General features: G+C 41.0%; 1 protein-coding gene across 1 annotated transcript in view; it reads right to left on the bottom strand.

Moving 5' to 3' along the window:
- Window positions 1-16,249, bottom strand: part of SKAP1 (src kinase associated phosphoprotein 1) — a 298,502-nt gene that overhangs the window by 39,693 nt on the left and 242,560 nt on the right. The window contains exons 6-9 of the mRNA XM_011999385.1: window positions 15,561-15,644; window positions 12,174-12,298; window positions 9,843-9,906; window positions 7,496-7,690 (exon numbers count right to left, since the gene is read on the bottom strand). Coding sequence (XP_011854775.1) covers window positions 7,496-7,690; window positions 9,843-9,906; window positions 12,174-12,298; window positions 15,561-15,644 — 468 coding nt within the window. The remainder of the gene's footprint in view (window positions 1-7,495; window positions 7,691-9,842; window positions 9,907-12,173; window positions 12,299-15,560; window positions 15,645-16,249) is intronic.

Below are 16,249 nucleotides of genomic sequence, written 5' to 3'. Positions count from 1 at the left end.
TGTGTTAGCCAGGATGGTCTCGATCTCCTGACCTCGTGATCTGCCCGCCTCGGCCTCCCAAAGTGCTGGGATTACAGGCTTGAGCCACCGTGCCTGGCCCTTCTCCTCAGTCTTAACGACATTTGCTTGTCTTGCTTCTCCATAGTTTTGCCACTAAATGAATCTTTGACATTTCTCTTTCTCTTTTTAAATGTAATGTTTATAGGGCAATATGAGTTCCAGTGTGTCAAACTGGGGAAGTAAGCTCCAAGCTCATAGGTAAAAAGGAGCAGCATAAAAATATGTTAGAATACTATAAAGCATTAAAGGAGTAATTGATTTCAAGTAAGAAAGAGACTGATACGGCCAGTTGTGGTGGCTCACGCCTGCAATCCCAGCACTCTGCTAGGCTGAGATGGGAGGATCGCTTGAGCCCAAGAGTTAGAGACCAGCGTAGACAACAGAGCAACACCCTGTCTCTATAAAAAATAAAAATAAAAATTAGCTAGGCACAGTGGTGCACACCTGTAGTTCCAGCTACTTGGGAGACTGAGGCAGGAGGATTGCCTGAGCTCAGGTGTTTGAGGCTGATTGCACCACTGCAGTCCAGCCTGGGCCTGGGCAACAGAGTGAGACTTTGTCTCTTAAAAAAAAAAAAAAAAGACTGATACTCTGGGAAATAAAATATATATATTTTTTCCCTACAATATAGTAGGAGAAGGAGCACTTTGACTCAACAGTTCTTATAGCCATGTATGATCTAGCAGCAGAGAATGTTCTACTTGCCACCTGTAGTGCTCCCTCAACCCTACCATGAGGAATAAAACAACCTAAGCTAATTGAGGAGTGAAATCAAATATAAGAAACAGATCATGCTGAAATAAACCACATTAAATATTCTTTGCACATTGTCTTCTCATTACTTGTCCACTTCCTTCCTTTCTTGGCTATGATGCGTTTCCTTTGACATGGGACTAATTTTAGGATTGGAAACATTAGAGGAAAAGTTGGTACATCCTCAGTTTTAGAGATACCTAATAATTTGGACAGAGAGCAGCTCTTTTGTTGATATCAAACAACTCCATCACAAAGACCAATAATTTGCTGTGCTTAGGCACTTTTGCAGAGAGGGTTTATTCTACCGCTGCTGTCTGTGCGCAGCTGTCTCTTCCTCCCAATTCTAATCAATGTAAATTGGGTCAGATCTCCACTGTGAATTACAAATTGGATCCGAAGTTGGAGGGTCACAGTGCTGCTACTCCACCTCCTTCCCACCGCCATTAGATGGGAAGCTTCACCAAAGATCTTTTCTAAATAAATCAGACTTTATTGTAAAACTCGGCTACTGACGAGACATAACCTCATTAGCATTGATTTTAAAATAAATTATTGAAAGTGGCCTGCCTGCTCTTTGCATTTGTAAAATAGGAGAATGTAAATGTATTTGCAATGATAAAAATGAAAACTAAAACTTGATTCCTTTATTCTTTCGGGCAACAGCACTTAATCTAGTCATAATACAAAGATGGAACAATAGAAATGTGTTCTATGCAGTTCAGTTCCAGACCAGATACTCTTGATTTCCACCGCACTTTTGGAATCAACTAGAAAGAAAAAAAAACATTGGCTATAGAGCTTTTATGTCATTCACCGCCATTACTAAGCTCTACGATGATGGATGTAAACGGGGAAGCTCCAATCCCCACATCTGTTTTATCTAACACTGTCCTTCCCAGGTGGCTGAAAGTAGGCTCAAATCAAGAAGACTTCCCATTGATGGGCTTGGTGCTATGCTTCTGGGGTCTTTGGAAGATTGGGTAGGGGGCACTATTGCATAGTGAAGGAAAGCACCATTCACAGCTGGTTGTGAAAATTACACCCCTAGACACCTCCCTAGGTTCAGAGGGCACAATACAAACAGGCATACAAGTTATCTCAGATCTTTCCATGAGACTGAACAGGTGTCTTTCCAACTCCAGAGTCAAAGACAACTATTATATGGCAACAGAAAAAAAGTCTTGTTGCTCACAAAAAGGGGTGGGTTAAGTAGCTAAAGTTTTCATTTTTATTAATCTGTAATGTGACACTTTAATTTTAAGAGACTATTTTGAAAAAATATTTTTTAGGCTAAAGAGCTTGTTGAATTTCTTTATAAGAATATTATTAGGCATTTCAGCATTATATCTACTGAAATATATCTTCATTTAAGAGTGAATTAAAATTGATATGCTAGCTCAACTTTAAACAGTAATGGATTATAATGGTCCTTGCTCCTAACAGGGCATATGGGACCCCAACCTTACATAGGTTTTAAACAAATTAACCTCTAAAGATTACTGTCCACTTATCACATTAAATGCTCTATTTGATCCCCAAATATCTCATCTCAATTGGGAAAACAGTTGAAGAAGATTCTGTTAACTGTGCGAACATGTAAGAGAACCACAGGGCATCACAAATGAGCATCAGTATCCGGAGAGTCGATTTCAATCAACATTCTTGGCACAATGTCAGGGACACTAATGAGAGGTTGAGAGGAATAGGACACTGAATCCACCTCAGAGGGACAGAGAGGAGCCAGCAGCTTCTCATGACACCTGGCTCTTTTTTGAAGTGCTGCTCTGACATTCCTCTGACATCGGCTACACTGATATCAGAAAGAATAACATTAGGAAAAAATTACTAAATCAGAAAGAGGAGAAATCACTTACTTCCCCAAACAAAGAAAGTGACAAAAGCTTCAAAAAATGCCAACTGTGTCAATGTGCAACCAGATGTCAAGCTGCTCTGGTGACAGATGCAACAGAAATACAGATAGACTCAAGGTGCAAAGGGGACATGCAGAAAACTAGAAATAAACTGCTCCCCGGCATGCACAGGTATGTTATAAATCCATGGATGTATAGCACCTCATCAGACTACATGGAAAATACAAGCAAGATGCTAATAACACATTTAATTCTCTGTTGTGTATTTGGTTATCTTAACTGTTACCTCAAAATATTTGCATCATATTTCAGTGATATGGGCTTGATGTATAAGATATTAAACTCAATTTGTGCTATCTGCAACACTTGAAATGCACTGAATTTAACTTCACAAATAATACCTAAGCATCTACTAATTGGGGAGAAAGACCTGAATACAAATCACTGGTGAGGGCTAAAACAAAGCTTAATTCCAGTTGAGTATCTGGGAAGGTGTCACTGAGGAGACATATTTGAGCAGAATGTATACGATTTCACAGGCTGAAATCAGGGGGATGGTCTAGGTAGAAGAAACAACATGATTTTAGTTTTGGTGCCAACCAAGCAGCACTGTGTGACTTGGGCTCAGTAGGCATGGGAGTAAGAGAGAGAAAAGGCTAGAAGTTCAGAGGAGGCCTGATGATGGTGTTGACTCTTCCCTGATGCTCTTTCTTCATAAACTTTGTATTTTTGGTCTCCATTTTGTTTCATTTCCTTAGACTTCTTATCTTCACTGTTCCCCCTTCCTGTGGGTCTGAACAACAGTACAGGGGGAAAAATAATTCCACAGAATGTTTGTTTCCATTTGACTCAAAATTTTAAAAACTCAGTTATACGCTTTATTTTAAAGCAATCTGGTTTCTAGGTCTATAACAACACCCTGGGGCAGTGTGGGCAGCATTGGAATGTGCACAGAAATTCCCAGAGAGGGCTCTTCATCTCTCTTTCCATTTGCTCTTCTGAAATCTCTCTAGAGAACACAGCCGGATTCTGTTGCCATTGCAGCTGCTACAAGGCCCCAGTTACAGCACTTCAATGGTCTCGGACGTCTTGCTGGATCCCAGCCTTGAGACTCCAGACAAAGAGAAACCTGATAAAAGTTGTCCTTTTATGGAATCTTGAATCATGGAGCTGGGCCTATGCTGGCCTGTAAAATAACTTCGGGGGTGGTGGTGGTGGTGAGAGAGGGCTCAGAAAAGCCTCCCATTTTCTACATATTGCTTTAGCATTTCTTTGTGGTGGTTCCCTGCAGTTTAATCTACTGCAAATGAGATCCTAAAAAAATCAAGGGCCCGCAAATGCTCAACATGGATGTTCAGAAATCCCACCAGATACCAACCTTGAAACCATATTTTCCAGGACTAACGTTTTTGTGGCCTGGCTGAAAACCTTGAGTGCTCTGGTTTTCCCTCACAGGGAGAAGAGTGCTAGCCATGTAGCAAATGCTAATTATCCCATGATTAATGTGATGGAGTGAGTTTAATGTGATGACCCATACATTATTTTGATTACAAAAAAACATTTTTTATTGACTTGGTATGCGTTACATACACTTTTCTCCCTATTAGGAAGCCCATCTAAATTATACTCTGGAAGGAAGGTCTCACTTACATGGCTTTCCCTATAGAGACAGTGAGGGCTTGTGTGGGACCCATCCCAAAAGGGAGGATTAGCAGAACTGCCAATGTTAAATATCCTCCACAAAGCACTTTTACCTGTTATAATGAAACAAATGTTAGAGGCCCACGTCATTTGACTCTTGAGGGGTATGCAATGTTAGCACAATCCAATGGTACTGTAGGCTGTCCCTACACCCAGCACCTGGCCTTGCAGTAAAAATGGGCCTGAGCAGAAGGTGCACTTCACATTCCATCTGCTCAGGATTTTCAATTTCACCTGCTGCATACACATAGCTGGAAATAACCAACAGGACTGTCTTGGGTCTGGTTCGAGAGGGTGGGGACCCAACCATCCCCAGTTCTTCAAGGAGGTAACACTTCCTGTTTAAACACCATCACATTAATAACAGCCAGCATTTACTGAGTACTCACTGTATGCCATTGTTTGCCAGGGCTCTGTGCTAAGAACTTTACACATGTCAGTTTTAGACTCCTCACCACATCCCTCTGAGACAGCTACTATTGTTTTCCCTGTTTTACAGGTAATATAATCAGACAGAGAGAGGGCAAGTAACTTGCTCAAGGTCTCACAGTTAGCAGGTGGCAGAGCAAATCCATCCTGATTTAGGGTCAGTATCTGTGCCTAGGATACCATTGCTGTCTCATGTGCCGCTGCTTGGTAGGTGGTCTTATGAGAGGGCAGCAGAAGGGAGACAGTGTTAGGCCCCCTCACATTCCCTTCTCAATTTCTCCAGGTGTGGCACTACGCAAAATTCAAATAGCAAGTTCAGAAGCAACAGCTGAGTGGAGTGGACAGGAAACTGGGTGATGGAAACTTGCGGCTGAAATATTCATATCATAATTAAATGCCAATATATCCCACCTCCAACTCTGTCTCTAGGAACTGTGATGGACAGAGGCTTATGGGAAAGAACCTGTTGCCTGGGTACAGTGTTGTCCTTTGGAAACTGGGTGCAATTTAGCTGTTGTTTCCCTAATCTGCAGAAAGATATCCTGGATTTCCTACTGTGTGGCCTTCCTCACTTCCGATGGGCAGCTGTTGTGGATAGAGGTTAAATGCACCCACAGACCAGTCTTCATGCCCTTGGGGCCACTCCAACATACCAGCTGGTGGGAATTTTGGAAAAATGCCCTGATACTCTGGGCGGTGCTGCATTGGCCAAGGGGAGGAGTTTAGGAGGCAGGAGAAAGATGGTCATTAGGAAGCCAATCATACCTTCACTGCCCACTCCTGGGGTAAGGTGACAGTCCCAAACTCATCTTATTTTTTGAGACCTCTTTTTATTCTCCTTTGCTCTGCGTCTCTGAGCATCAGCCTCCTCCTTCCTGGCTCCTTTGAAAACGAAACATGGTGCAGAAAAAGGCCCTTTCTTTCCACCCCAGAAAGTTCACTGAGGTTTTCCCAGAGCACTCTTCCACAGTTGTAACCCAAAGTGGAGTGTCACGCGGATATTTCCCCAAGCCTGGGCAGGAGTGAGCAGAATGTGAGCTCACTAAGAAGATTCTGGCCAAGTTGGGGAGTGCATCTCCTTTTAGAGAGTATTGTGAATTAGATCCATTTCTGCACCCTGCTGTTGCAATGGAGCCAACTGTGAAAGGGAAGATTCTCAGAGGAGCTGTGTTTTAATGTAGCAATTTGATTCAATTTTCCACTCTATAAAATTACCCATCACTGCTCGTTGCTTTCTAACAGACACCTTCACTCTTAATTTAACAATCCTATCGAATTCTGCCAGGGAAATTGGAAAAATTTATCACCTGTGAAATTTTATTTTCCTTTGGTTGTATCTGTTTTTGTAAAACTTCATTAACGACGATGACTTGCTGAGGAAATTATCATTTTTTTTAACGTCAGACACAAGACACAAGAAATGGCTCGACCTCAACCAAGATATCATTTGCATAATAAAACACAACAAAAAGGCTGGAGAAGTCAGGACTGGCAGAGGCTGGAAGTGCTAGGAGAAGAAGCAGGCTCTCCTTGGTGGGTGGGTGAAGTCCTCAGCAGGGCAGGGACATATGGCCACTGTCCTGCCCCTTGACTCAGGAAGCAATGATGTAGTTTCCTCCCCAGGAAGAGATGAATGTAGTGTGGTGAGGGTTGGATGCTCTTCTTAGGAAGCCTTGAAATAAAAGTTGCTTACTGATTATGCTTTCAGCAACCAGCCCTGTCTTCAGGGACCTGAGTGTTAGATTCACCTTAGTTCTTAGGTTCATCTGGGATTGAGGTTCATCTGGGTTCATCTGGGTCTAAATTGCTATAAATTTAAGCTTAACTTGAATTTCTCCGCAGAGCACTGAACTCCTGGCAAATTTCCATAGGAATGATCTTTCTGAATGGACTTGAAGATTAGTGTTCCTGTGGTCTAACTACTTCACAATTAAAAGGCTCAGGCTTTGGTTCTCCACCGTCTGACCCCCACTGAGCTCTGCACCGTTCACCAGCTGCTGTTATCCCCACCAGACATGGCTATGCAGAAGCAGTGATGACTATACATTTTTTGAGATGCTAGTTTTCATGCCTTTGGAAGAAAGGAAATATATAAAGCAGACCTGCTGTAATGATGAGCAGATAAAACATGTTAGGGTTATTTTTAAGAGATGTGATTTAACTCATGGTATATCTGAACTAGGTAATAATGAGTTGTTCTCTATCAAGGTTTACTATCAAGGTTTGGTCTATCAAGGTATTACTAAAAGATTTGTCAGCATTTACATATTTCAGAGTTTTGAAATCCTTCATAATTTTGAAGCAATTTTCCTTATTCTTACAACTACACACCAAAAAGTTGAAACTAGAGAATTTTGATGACTCATCCCAAAGCTCACAATAAACCAATAAAAACCAATGTAAGTATTCTTGACTCTTTAACCTGGTGGACACATGTAATAAGTTACTTCACATGGCATGGATAGAAGACACTCTCTAATCAAATTCTTCTTGCTCCCATGGCAAGGCAGAGCCTCATTACCCGCTTCCCTACAATCTCATAAAGCTTCCCACATTATCTCCTTCAGAGGATGAAGGTTCGATTTGGCTTATTTTGGAATTTTCAAAGTTATTATTCTTCCTCCAGGTCATGAGTTTCCGAAACTAGCGGAAGATAATCAGAGGACAAAATTTCTCACCTGGCAAGACTTCATAAATATCTTCTTCTTCTTTCTCCTCTGTAGGCTCTTTTATCCCCACACTCCCAGGCAAGATAGTGGGTCTGCACTGGGAACCAGAACTTGGGGAGTCAAAACCATCAATATCATCATATGTCTCTTCTTTTTCTTCTTCCTCCTCGTCCTCTTCATATGGAATGGTTAAGGAGCTCAGATCTGCCAGGGCGAAGATGAGAATGAATCAAGAAACAGAGAAAAAGAAAATAATAAGACAGGAAAGGAAAGAGGGAGAAGGAGGAGGAGGGATGAGAGTAAAATATGTCAAAAGAAAATGAAACACCAGGTTAAATGCTATTATATCTAATGTGGGCTTTGGTGGCAGGAAATCTACAGAAAAGGCCGGAATAGCACTGCATCAGGTTTAAACCATCAGCATAAATCCTTCCTTGCAATAAAACTTGATCAGGGTGAAGCAGCCTGAAAAGCATGGGTGTGTGAATGAGAACAGGAGGCGAATGGAAGAAAATAGGCCAGAAGAGGAAAAGCCAGTGTGCTGCGCACAGCTCATCAAGTAGAAAACTGGAAGGGTGAGTGAAGGCTTGCAGTCCTCCAGGGTGCTCAGGCCATGGGAACTAAGGTGGCCTCTGTAGGGTGTTGGAGCTGTCAGAAGCTCATATCCCCAGTGATTTCACTGCAGAATTTCAGACAAATTTGTTTGCAGAGAAAAAAATGGGCAACAGTGGAAGAGAAAAAGAAATGGGGTATGGAAAAATATAGCAGTAATACAACACCAAATAGAATGGCTGAACAATGCAGTTACCATGTCCTTTTGCAACTGCACAGTCTAGCTGACCTTAAAGTGGGTCACTGCATAGAAGGTGTTGAGCCATTACAGCACTGGGGAGCACCAGGGCAGGAGAGGGAGATTGGTTTTTTATTTTAATGGGGAACTGGGTATGTTCATTCTCTGATGTGTACTACAAAGTGCTCTCTGAAACCCTGCTGAGGGCCCTCTGTAGGATGGGCGATTGCAGTCAGCCTACTCTGGGGAAGGAAAGGATGGAGAGACGTCCAACGTTCATTTCAAAATGCAATAAAACTGTTTGGCTTGATTAGGCTTTTAATAAAGATTTTGCAACAATTTTCATCTGAATTTTGGTGCCACCACATAAGAGGAAAAGATCAAAAACACATTTGTGGCTTAAACCATATGTTATTATTTTGTTTGTTTTAAAATAAAATGGAATGAATAATTTCTTCAATGTGGGATTCTGAAAGTACCACAGGGTACAGCTCAATAAAGCTGCTTTGAGTTTTATTGAGGTTTACACACTTAGGGGTATATTACACACATAAATCCAAGGCACCTAGATGAGAGTGTACCCTGTAGTCTTGCCATCAATGTTCATGTTTGCCTAGTTCCAGCCTATTATACATGACGCTGTTGGTAGATGCAATAGTTTGTTTTTGTGATAGCAAAGGCATAACTGAGTAAAACAGGCAATTCTTGTAATTAAAGCTCTGGTGCTTCCTTCTTTTTATCCACAATAAAATCTTATAGCAGAATAAAACACTGAGATGAAAAGGCTTGGCATTTTTAGGTTGACGTGTGTCTTTCTAGGTCTTGGGCCATGTATAAAGTCGGTGTTTCTGCCTTTCTGCAGAACAGAGGTAGGGTCCTGCCATGATGGTAGGTAAGGATTATCTAATACCAAGTGACTCACTCAAGGTTGGCTTCTTCTACCTGACAGGCCACTCCCAGATAAGGCTTCCCTGGCCACCGTTTCTGCTTTGCCTACAGGCTGGCCAGCAGAGGGTACTCTAAGAGCAGTCATTTACCATCTTCAGGCAGGACTCTTCCCACCCCAAAGCAAGGAACATCTTATTGCGGCTTGGGAAATAGCAATTTGTTTTTAATGTCCAATGTCTCTGAAGACCATCTAGATTGGTTTAGATTTCTACTTCCTCCTAAGACTAAAATAAGAAGATTTTGAACCTCAATTGCAACTAGATGACTTTAAGTTGGATATTATGAATTTCCTTTCCAGAATATACGGGGTTAGGAGACACTGAATTGGGCTGAGCTGATTTTTAGAATCTTCTTGTCTAGTGATTTTGAATATTACAGACTTGCCTGTAGGTAGGTGGATGAGCTATGATACCAGAGGTCCTCCCAAGGTTGATACCATCTTTACCTTCTCATTCACACATAGTACTATCTGTTGTTGTAATATGGGGAATGTGGTAGGAAAGGCAGAGGTGAGAAAGGGCAGAAAAAATACATACTGAAGTCTATAGATTATATTTATGCAACATAACTTCAACTGCAAATGAACTCAGGTATTATTTCTGTAACAGTGACACTTACCTTTTAACAAGAAACTTATTTGATCCACCCAGTCTCTGGCTTCTGCTGGACTAGTAGCTGTAAACTACAGAAAAATCAGTGAATTAATTTATCACTGTCACTAAAATTTCCATGAATCTTGACAGGGATGTCTAAGGGGGAGGAACCACTGAGTTTCAGAGTCAAGTTTAAAGCTGAGGATTCTCTGCCTGATTAACATACAGAAAGAAGAACAAATATTTCACTCAAACTGATTTTTTCCTTGTGCAATTTTGCATATCCAGAGATGACAGCTTTTTGAGTCCAGACATTCATGTCCATGTGCATTCTTTCATTTGATTATCTATTCCTTCATCAGGCATTTATTTGAGAAAAGTTTACAAGAAAAAAAAGCAAACCAACCCCCACACACGAAACGGGAACACTACAAAGGAGGCACATTTGGTAACAACTGGATATCAAGAGGAGACCGGGAGCACCTATTGTTGCCTAGAGTGGGTCAGAGTGGCTTGCTAAAATAATACCATTTTGGTTGGATTTTAAAGAAGAGTTGGTGGAAACTGGTGGACAGAGTTGGACATTTTAGGTAGGGAGGCCCATGTGCAAAAGAACAGGAATGAGAACATGACTTATGGGGAAGGCTGGCAGATCAGTTTGACTGGAGAACAATAACAGATGAAGTTGGAGAGTTGAGGGTCAGAGAAGAGTTGGTAAAAGGGCTCTGAGTACTAGGAGCTCAGAGTTAAAATGTAGGCAACGGGAAGCCACTATCAGCTCTAGCAAAGGGAGTGGGGGATTCTTTCAATAGCTGTGAGTAGGAAGGATTGGAATAGAGAAATCTGGAGATAGAAGACCAACTGGTCCTCTGGATGAAGTGACAGGAACTTAACCATTGTGATAGCTGTGGGAATAAATAAGAAGGGAAAGAGCCGAAGGATATTGTAGAAGAAGAATCCATGGACCATGGTAATGATTTGGATTCAATAGGCCAAAGAAAAGAAGTAAATACATTCTGATTTACAAAATAGGCCAGTCAAGCATCAGCCCTTAGTAAGTTTTTTATTTTAAATGAATCAACTTGAAATAATTGTCCCTGAAAAATATTTTAATTATCTGACCATTAGGGTAAGGTAAAGATATCTGCTACACAAAGAAACTGGATTCCTGCATAATACTTATTAATAAACATTGTTATTCTTGATTTCTTAAAAACAAATTTCTATAAAAACATTTCTAGAAATACTGGTTTAGACTTGTTACATAAACTTTTATCTGGATGTGTTACTATCAGAATATAATAATAAAAATAACTAGGAACATATTCAGTGCATAGATCTATTTTATATATATTCATAAAGGACTCTATAAAAAATTTTAATTCAAATTTTTAAAAATTTCTGGAAATTACATAATGAAGACCTAGGTCCTTTAACAAAATAAGAGTTAAGATACTGTAGAAATAAAAAGAAGAATGCTGAGAAAAGTCTGAAGACTAAAAGTGTTATTTAAGTGGTTAATTTACTCTTAGTATGGTGTTTTCCTTTTTCATAAGCTAAAGTTTTTCTAAATTGCTTTAATAAAATTGTAATAAGATAAACATTACCAAAGAGCAGAAAACAATACACACACACATGCAAACATACATTTTCGGTGAAAATCACTATATTTCCACAGTCAGAAATTTTTAAATTTTATTGGTCATTCAGGATGAAGATGGCAAAAATAAAGTGAAACAAATTAACTTTATAATGAGGTAAAGATTCAAACTGAGCATAGTAAGGAATAAATCTTTCATGCCCCAACCAGGTCCTCTAGTCCTTCAATTATTATTATTACTAACTATTGTCACCAATACCTTAGAAATCCTTCCAGAGATATGCAAAGCATCTACATACAGGAAGATTATTTTGGATAGCAAGATGAACATGGGAAAATAATTTTTTTTTTCACTCTACAGTTAGATCTTCTTTTTTTGGGTTTTATGGGAGGAAGTGAAGAAAATCAGTTGAAAAATAAAGAGAATGGGAATTTAAACCATAAAATCAGAGACTATAAGTAAGGAATTGGATTGTGTGCTGCAACTGACAAGCATCTCACCTATGAATTGAAATTGAGAAGGGGAGGAATGAAGGATGGAAGCCAAGCAAAGTCTGTATCTAGGATGAGAGTGGCAACAGAGGGGAGGGTGTGGCATAGCAAATGTGAAGACATGTCAAGAAATAGGGTCTTAGTTGGTATGAAATGAGCAGGTAACAAAGAAAGGCTGGAACCCAGCATAGCAACCATGGCTCACATGCAACACGAAAGGAAACTGCAACACCAACAAGGATCACCATCCTCGGTGCGTCCTACCTCATAGCTGCGCCTATCCTGGGAGGTCAGTTCAAAGCAGGATTCTTTCTTGGAATCTCTTCGCAGGTGGGGGGCCATCCGAATACTGTAGCCCTTAATGAGGAAGGTCCCTTTGGGCTGCTTGCCTGCAAGACAGGAAAGCTCCCTGTATCCCTAGAGAGATGCAACTGCCAAGGGAAGGCATCTTCTCTGGTATGTAAAATAAAAGCACAGAAACAGCTGTTACATCCCTGAGGAACCACAATAGTCAAGGAAAGGTTATTAGAGAAGCTTAAGAAGAGGCTACTGCGACAGTAAGGCAGATACCACTGCCAAGCTAGGGAAATGCAACGTGAAAGGTTATTTTGCCAAAAGAGTACAACAGAGACAGAGAATTTATTAGAATGTTAAGAGATCTATAATAACAGAAAGAAGGAATTATTACAGCAGGGAGAGTGTGGCTGTAAATGTGAGGCTCTTGAAGGCTATTATAGAGCTGAAACATTATTATCAGGGCCAGCAGAGCTCACATTTGAGGGGAGGGACAGCAGCACAGGGGGGCATTATAAGGTCCCAGAATTGCCTCCCATGCCCTATGTAGCATTTGGGCTAAACTTCTCTCCCCCTTCCCTGCTGGTCAGGTGGGAATTTATGCTAGAGGGAGAATGATTAAAACTCAGTATTTATCCTCCTTGTAAGAGGTCAACCTGAGAAGTAGCAGAATAATGTTGAGTATTATTAGATGACGAGGAAGGAGACAAAAGGAAAAGGACCCTAAGTGAAGAGAGACTATTCTGCTTGTCACTACCAAAAAAAAGTGTTAGAAACAGAAAAAGAGGAGGTGGCTCTCAAGAATTTTTTGTCCTCATTGTGTGGTTCAGGCAGAACACATAGAGAACAGGAACCACAGTGTCTGGGATGCTTTGAGCTCTATATCATGTGAAATGAATTGCTTAATAAATGCTTTTTGATGATGATAATGATGAGAAGGATGGCAGTGTGCTGACAATATTAAAAAAGAAAGAAGAAGAAAAAAGACTCTGTCCTCACCTGGTTGAGCTAAAAGAAATACACAAACACTATTCTTACTAAGAAAATGTCATGGGCACAATAAGAAATAACTGGCGAGAAGGGAGCCATGGAACAGTGCTTTTTGACACCAGAATCTTTTTTGTTAAAGTATCTCTCCTTGTTCTAACCGGCCACTAAAATGTTTTGTTGTTTCTTTGGTCACCAGATTTTATTTCACCCTGATGGCAAAATGGTCAATAAAAGCCTCTGAGTCTCTTGTTCTTACTGTCCCCCCTCCTCTCTCACCATGAGTATGGAAGATTCTGAATGAACAGATGTGACACACCTGGTTTTATATCTAGATATGCCAACCACTTATTTAAATGCAAAAGAAATGATGAACATATTTACAGTGACAAATGGCATATTAGTTTGAAGGTTTAAAATAAGAAAAGAACAACTGGCTGGGTTGTATGCCTGTAATTTAGAGGAGAAATTGTGGTTGCTGGGTTTGAGAGCGGGTTGGGGGTTGGAAGGACACATGGGACTTGTAGCTCAGTTTACAAACTATGCTGTTATCCTTTCCAAACAGGGCTTTAGCCTTTGCCCCTAGATGGGAAAGGTTCTGAGGGATGTAGGATGGTGAAAGGTAGGCAAAGGTCTGTGATAACTACTGCAGGCAGGGAGGCAGCATGAGGCAATTGCTACCAAGCCCAAGGGCAAATCTTAAGGATTTCAAGTAACTTAGCAAAGATTCAGTGTTTTAAGAAAGAGTCTCGTTCTGTTGCCCAGGGTGGAGTGCAGTGGCGTGATCTCAGCTCACCACAACCTCCACCTCCTGGGTTCAAGCGATTCTCCTGTCTCAGCCTACAGGCACCTGCCACCATGCCTGGCTAATTTTTGTATTTTTAGTAGTAGAGACGGGGTTTCACTGTGTTGGCCAGGTTGGTCTTGAACTCCTGACCTCATGATCTGCCTGCCTTGGCCACCCAAAGTGCTGGGATTACAGACGTGAGCCACTGCGCCTGGCCCGAAGCTGTAGTTCTTTCTACTACCTTAGTACTGCAGGTGCAGGAAGTACAAAGGCAACTGGGTGGGTGTCTGATTATTCCCTACATTGGATATCCAGGCACTGGGAGAGGACTAAGTTTGAGGAAGGAATAAGAAAGGAGAAACAGAAAATGACTGCAAGGAAAAAAAAGGCTCTACTCAATCTGTATCGCTGGCCTCTGTTCGAAGGTGCACAGCACAAGAAAGCCCCAACAAGAATTGATGCTTTTTTTTTGAGACAGAGTCTTGCTCTGTCACCCAGGCTGCAGTGCAGTGGCGCGATCTCAGCGCAACCTCCGCCTCCCAGGTTCACACCTCCTGAGTAGCTGGGACTACAGGCGCTCATCACCACGCCTGGCTAATTTTTTGTATTTTTAGTAGAGACGGGGTTTCACTGTGTTAGCTAGGATGGTCTCCATCTCCTGACCTTGTGATCCGCCCACCTCAGCCTCCCAAAGTGCTGGGATTACAGGCGTGAGCCACCGCGCCCAGCCAAGAATTGACGTTTTTTAAACTTTGTCTCCCTCTTGTTTCTTAGAATTACTCCTGGGGCAGTCCAACTCTGTAGAAGTGTATCCCCTATTCGAAAGTTTGCATTCATCTATAGTAATAATTTTTAGCTTGTATTTATTTGTAATTGCCTCCTATTGTGCTTATATCCTCTATTCCTTTTCATAAATCAATCAATTACGTTAAACATGGATGGGAGGTCTTCTAGGGTTAGCTCATGAGTGTTGACTTGATTAAGTCAGTGGTGGCTCATTAAGAAACTATCTCTGGCCTGAGTCAACACTTCACTGCTGCTGTCATCTGGCTGAAGGGCGTGCCTTGGGTACAGCAACCATTTGGGTCTCAATATTCTATGGCTATAGGAATGTTCACTGGACTACTTACTTCCTAGTAGTCATTAGGATAAAGCTGGGAGCATGCCCTTAGGGGGTTCAATTTCTGGGCCATTGTTTAAGTTCTTTAAGTCTTTCTCAGAATTAATTTATTTCAATATTTTAGCTATGGTATTGATACCTGTAAAGAGTTTGAAGTTCTTTTTATTTTTATTTTTTAAATCAAAACATTCAACTTTGATAATGTATTGCTAATCATAATAAAAGATAACCCTTTGATGTGCTGACCACACTCTTAGTGTTTAAAGGTGAAATAATTTCTAAATTGGGTTCTGCTTTTTCGGTGATGGGCAAGGTATTATTTGCCCATGCCTATTTCTTTCCTAAGCATGTCCCTTTATGGGTATTAGTTAAGGACTGCTATCTTGAGATCTAAGTGCTTGAGAATTTACGAAGTGTTTGCATCCAGGAGTGAGATGCTGCTGTGTAAATGAAGAACACTTACTCTTCTCATTAGCATAGTAGTAGAAGAGACCTCTGCTGACAACACACCATCGCTTCTGCCACTCCGATCCAAAGAAACTATGATCTAAACAGAACAGCAGTAGGGGACATAAATTCAGGTAACTACCATCACTGAAGAGTCTGTAAAATCCAACAACATACAGTCCAGTGTGTTATTGTTTTATTTCCCAGGTTAATGGACTGTAAAACCCTCCTTTTCACTCCCACAGGTTATCCCATATTGACTCAGGGTCCAGGGGACTAGCTTAGTTAAAGGTCCAAGTTCTAAACAGGGGTGCCTGCTCTGTGCCCCACAGCTGTCTTTTTATCTAGCCTCCTTTATATCTTTTGGGTTCTTATCTCATCTTGTACATTTTCAAATTCTCCATTATATCTTTATGTGTTGCCTTTGACAAAGAAAAATGATTCTCCAGGCCATGGCCATGAAAGAGCTTTTTTTTTTTTTTTTTTTTTTTTTTGAGACAGGTTCTCACTCTGTCACCCAGGCTAGAGTGTAGTGGTGCGATCTCAACACTGCAACCTCTCCTCTTGCCTTGGCCTCCCAGAGTGCTAGCCACCGCACCCAGTCAGTTATGGATTTTTTTTTTTTTTTTTTGTGCTGAGTGTAGGATTCACGGTTGACAATTCTTTTCTTTCAAAACAGGAAAAATATTGTTGCACTCTCTTCTG

The sequence above is a fragment of the Mandrillus leucophaeus genome, unplaced genomic scaffold (genome assembly GCF_000951045.1).
Source record: "Mandrillus leucophaeus isolate KB7577 unplaced genomic scaffold, Mleu.le_1.0 Scaffold59, whole genome shotgun sequence".
NCBI classification, from domain to species: Eukaryota; Metazoa; Chordata; class Mammalia; order Primates; family Cercopithecidae; genus Mandrillus; species Mandrillus leucophaeus.
This window is presented reverse-complemented; position numbering and strand designations above follow the sequence as displayed.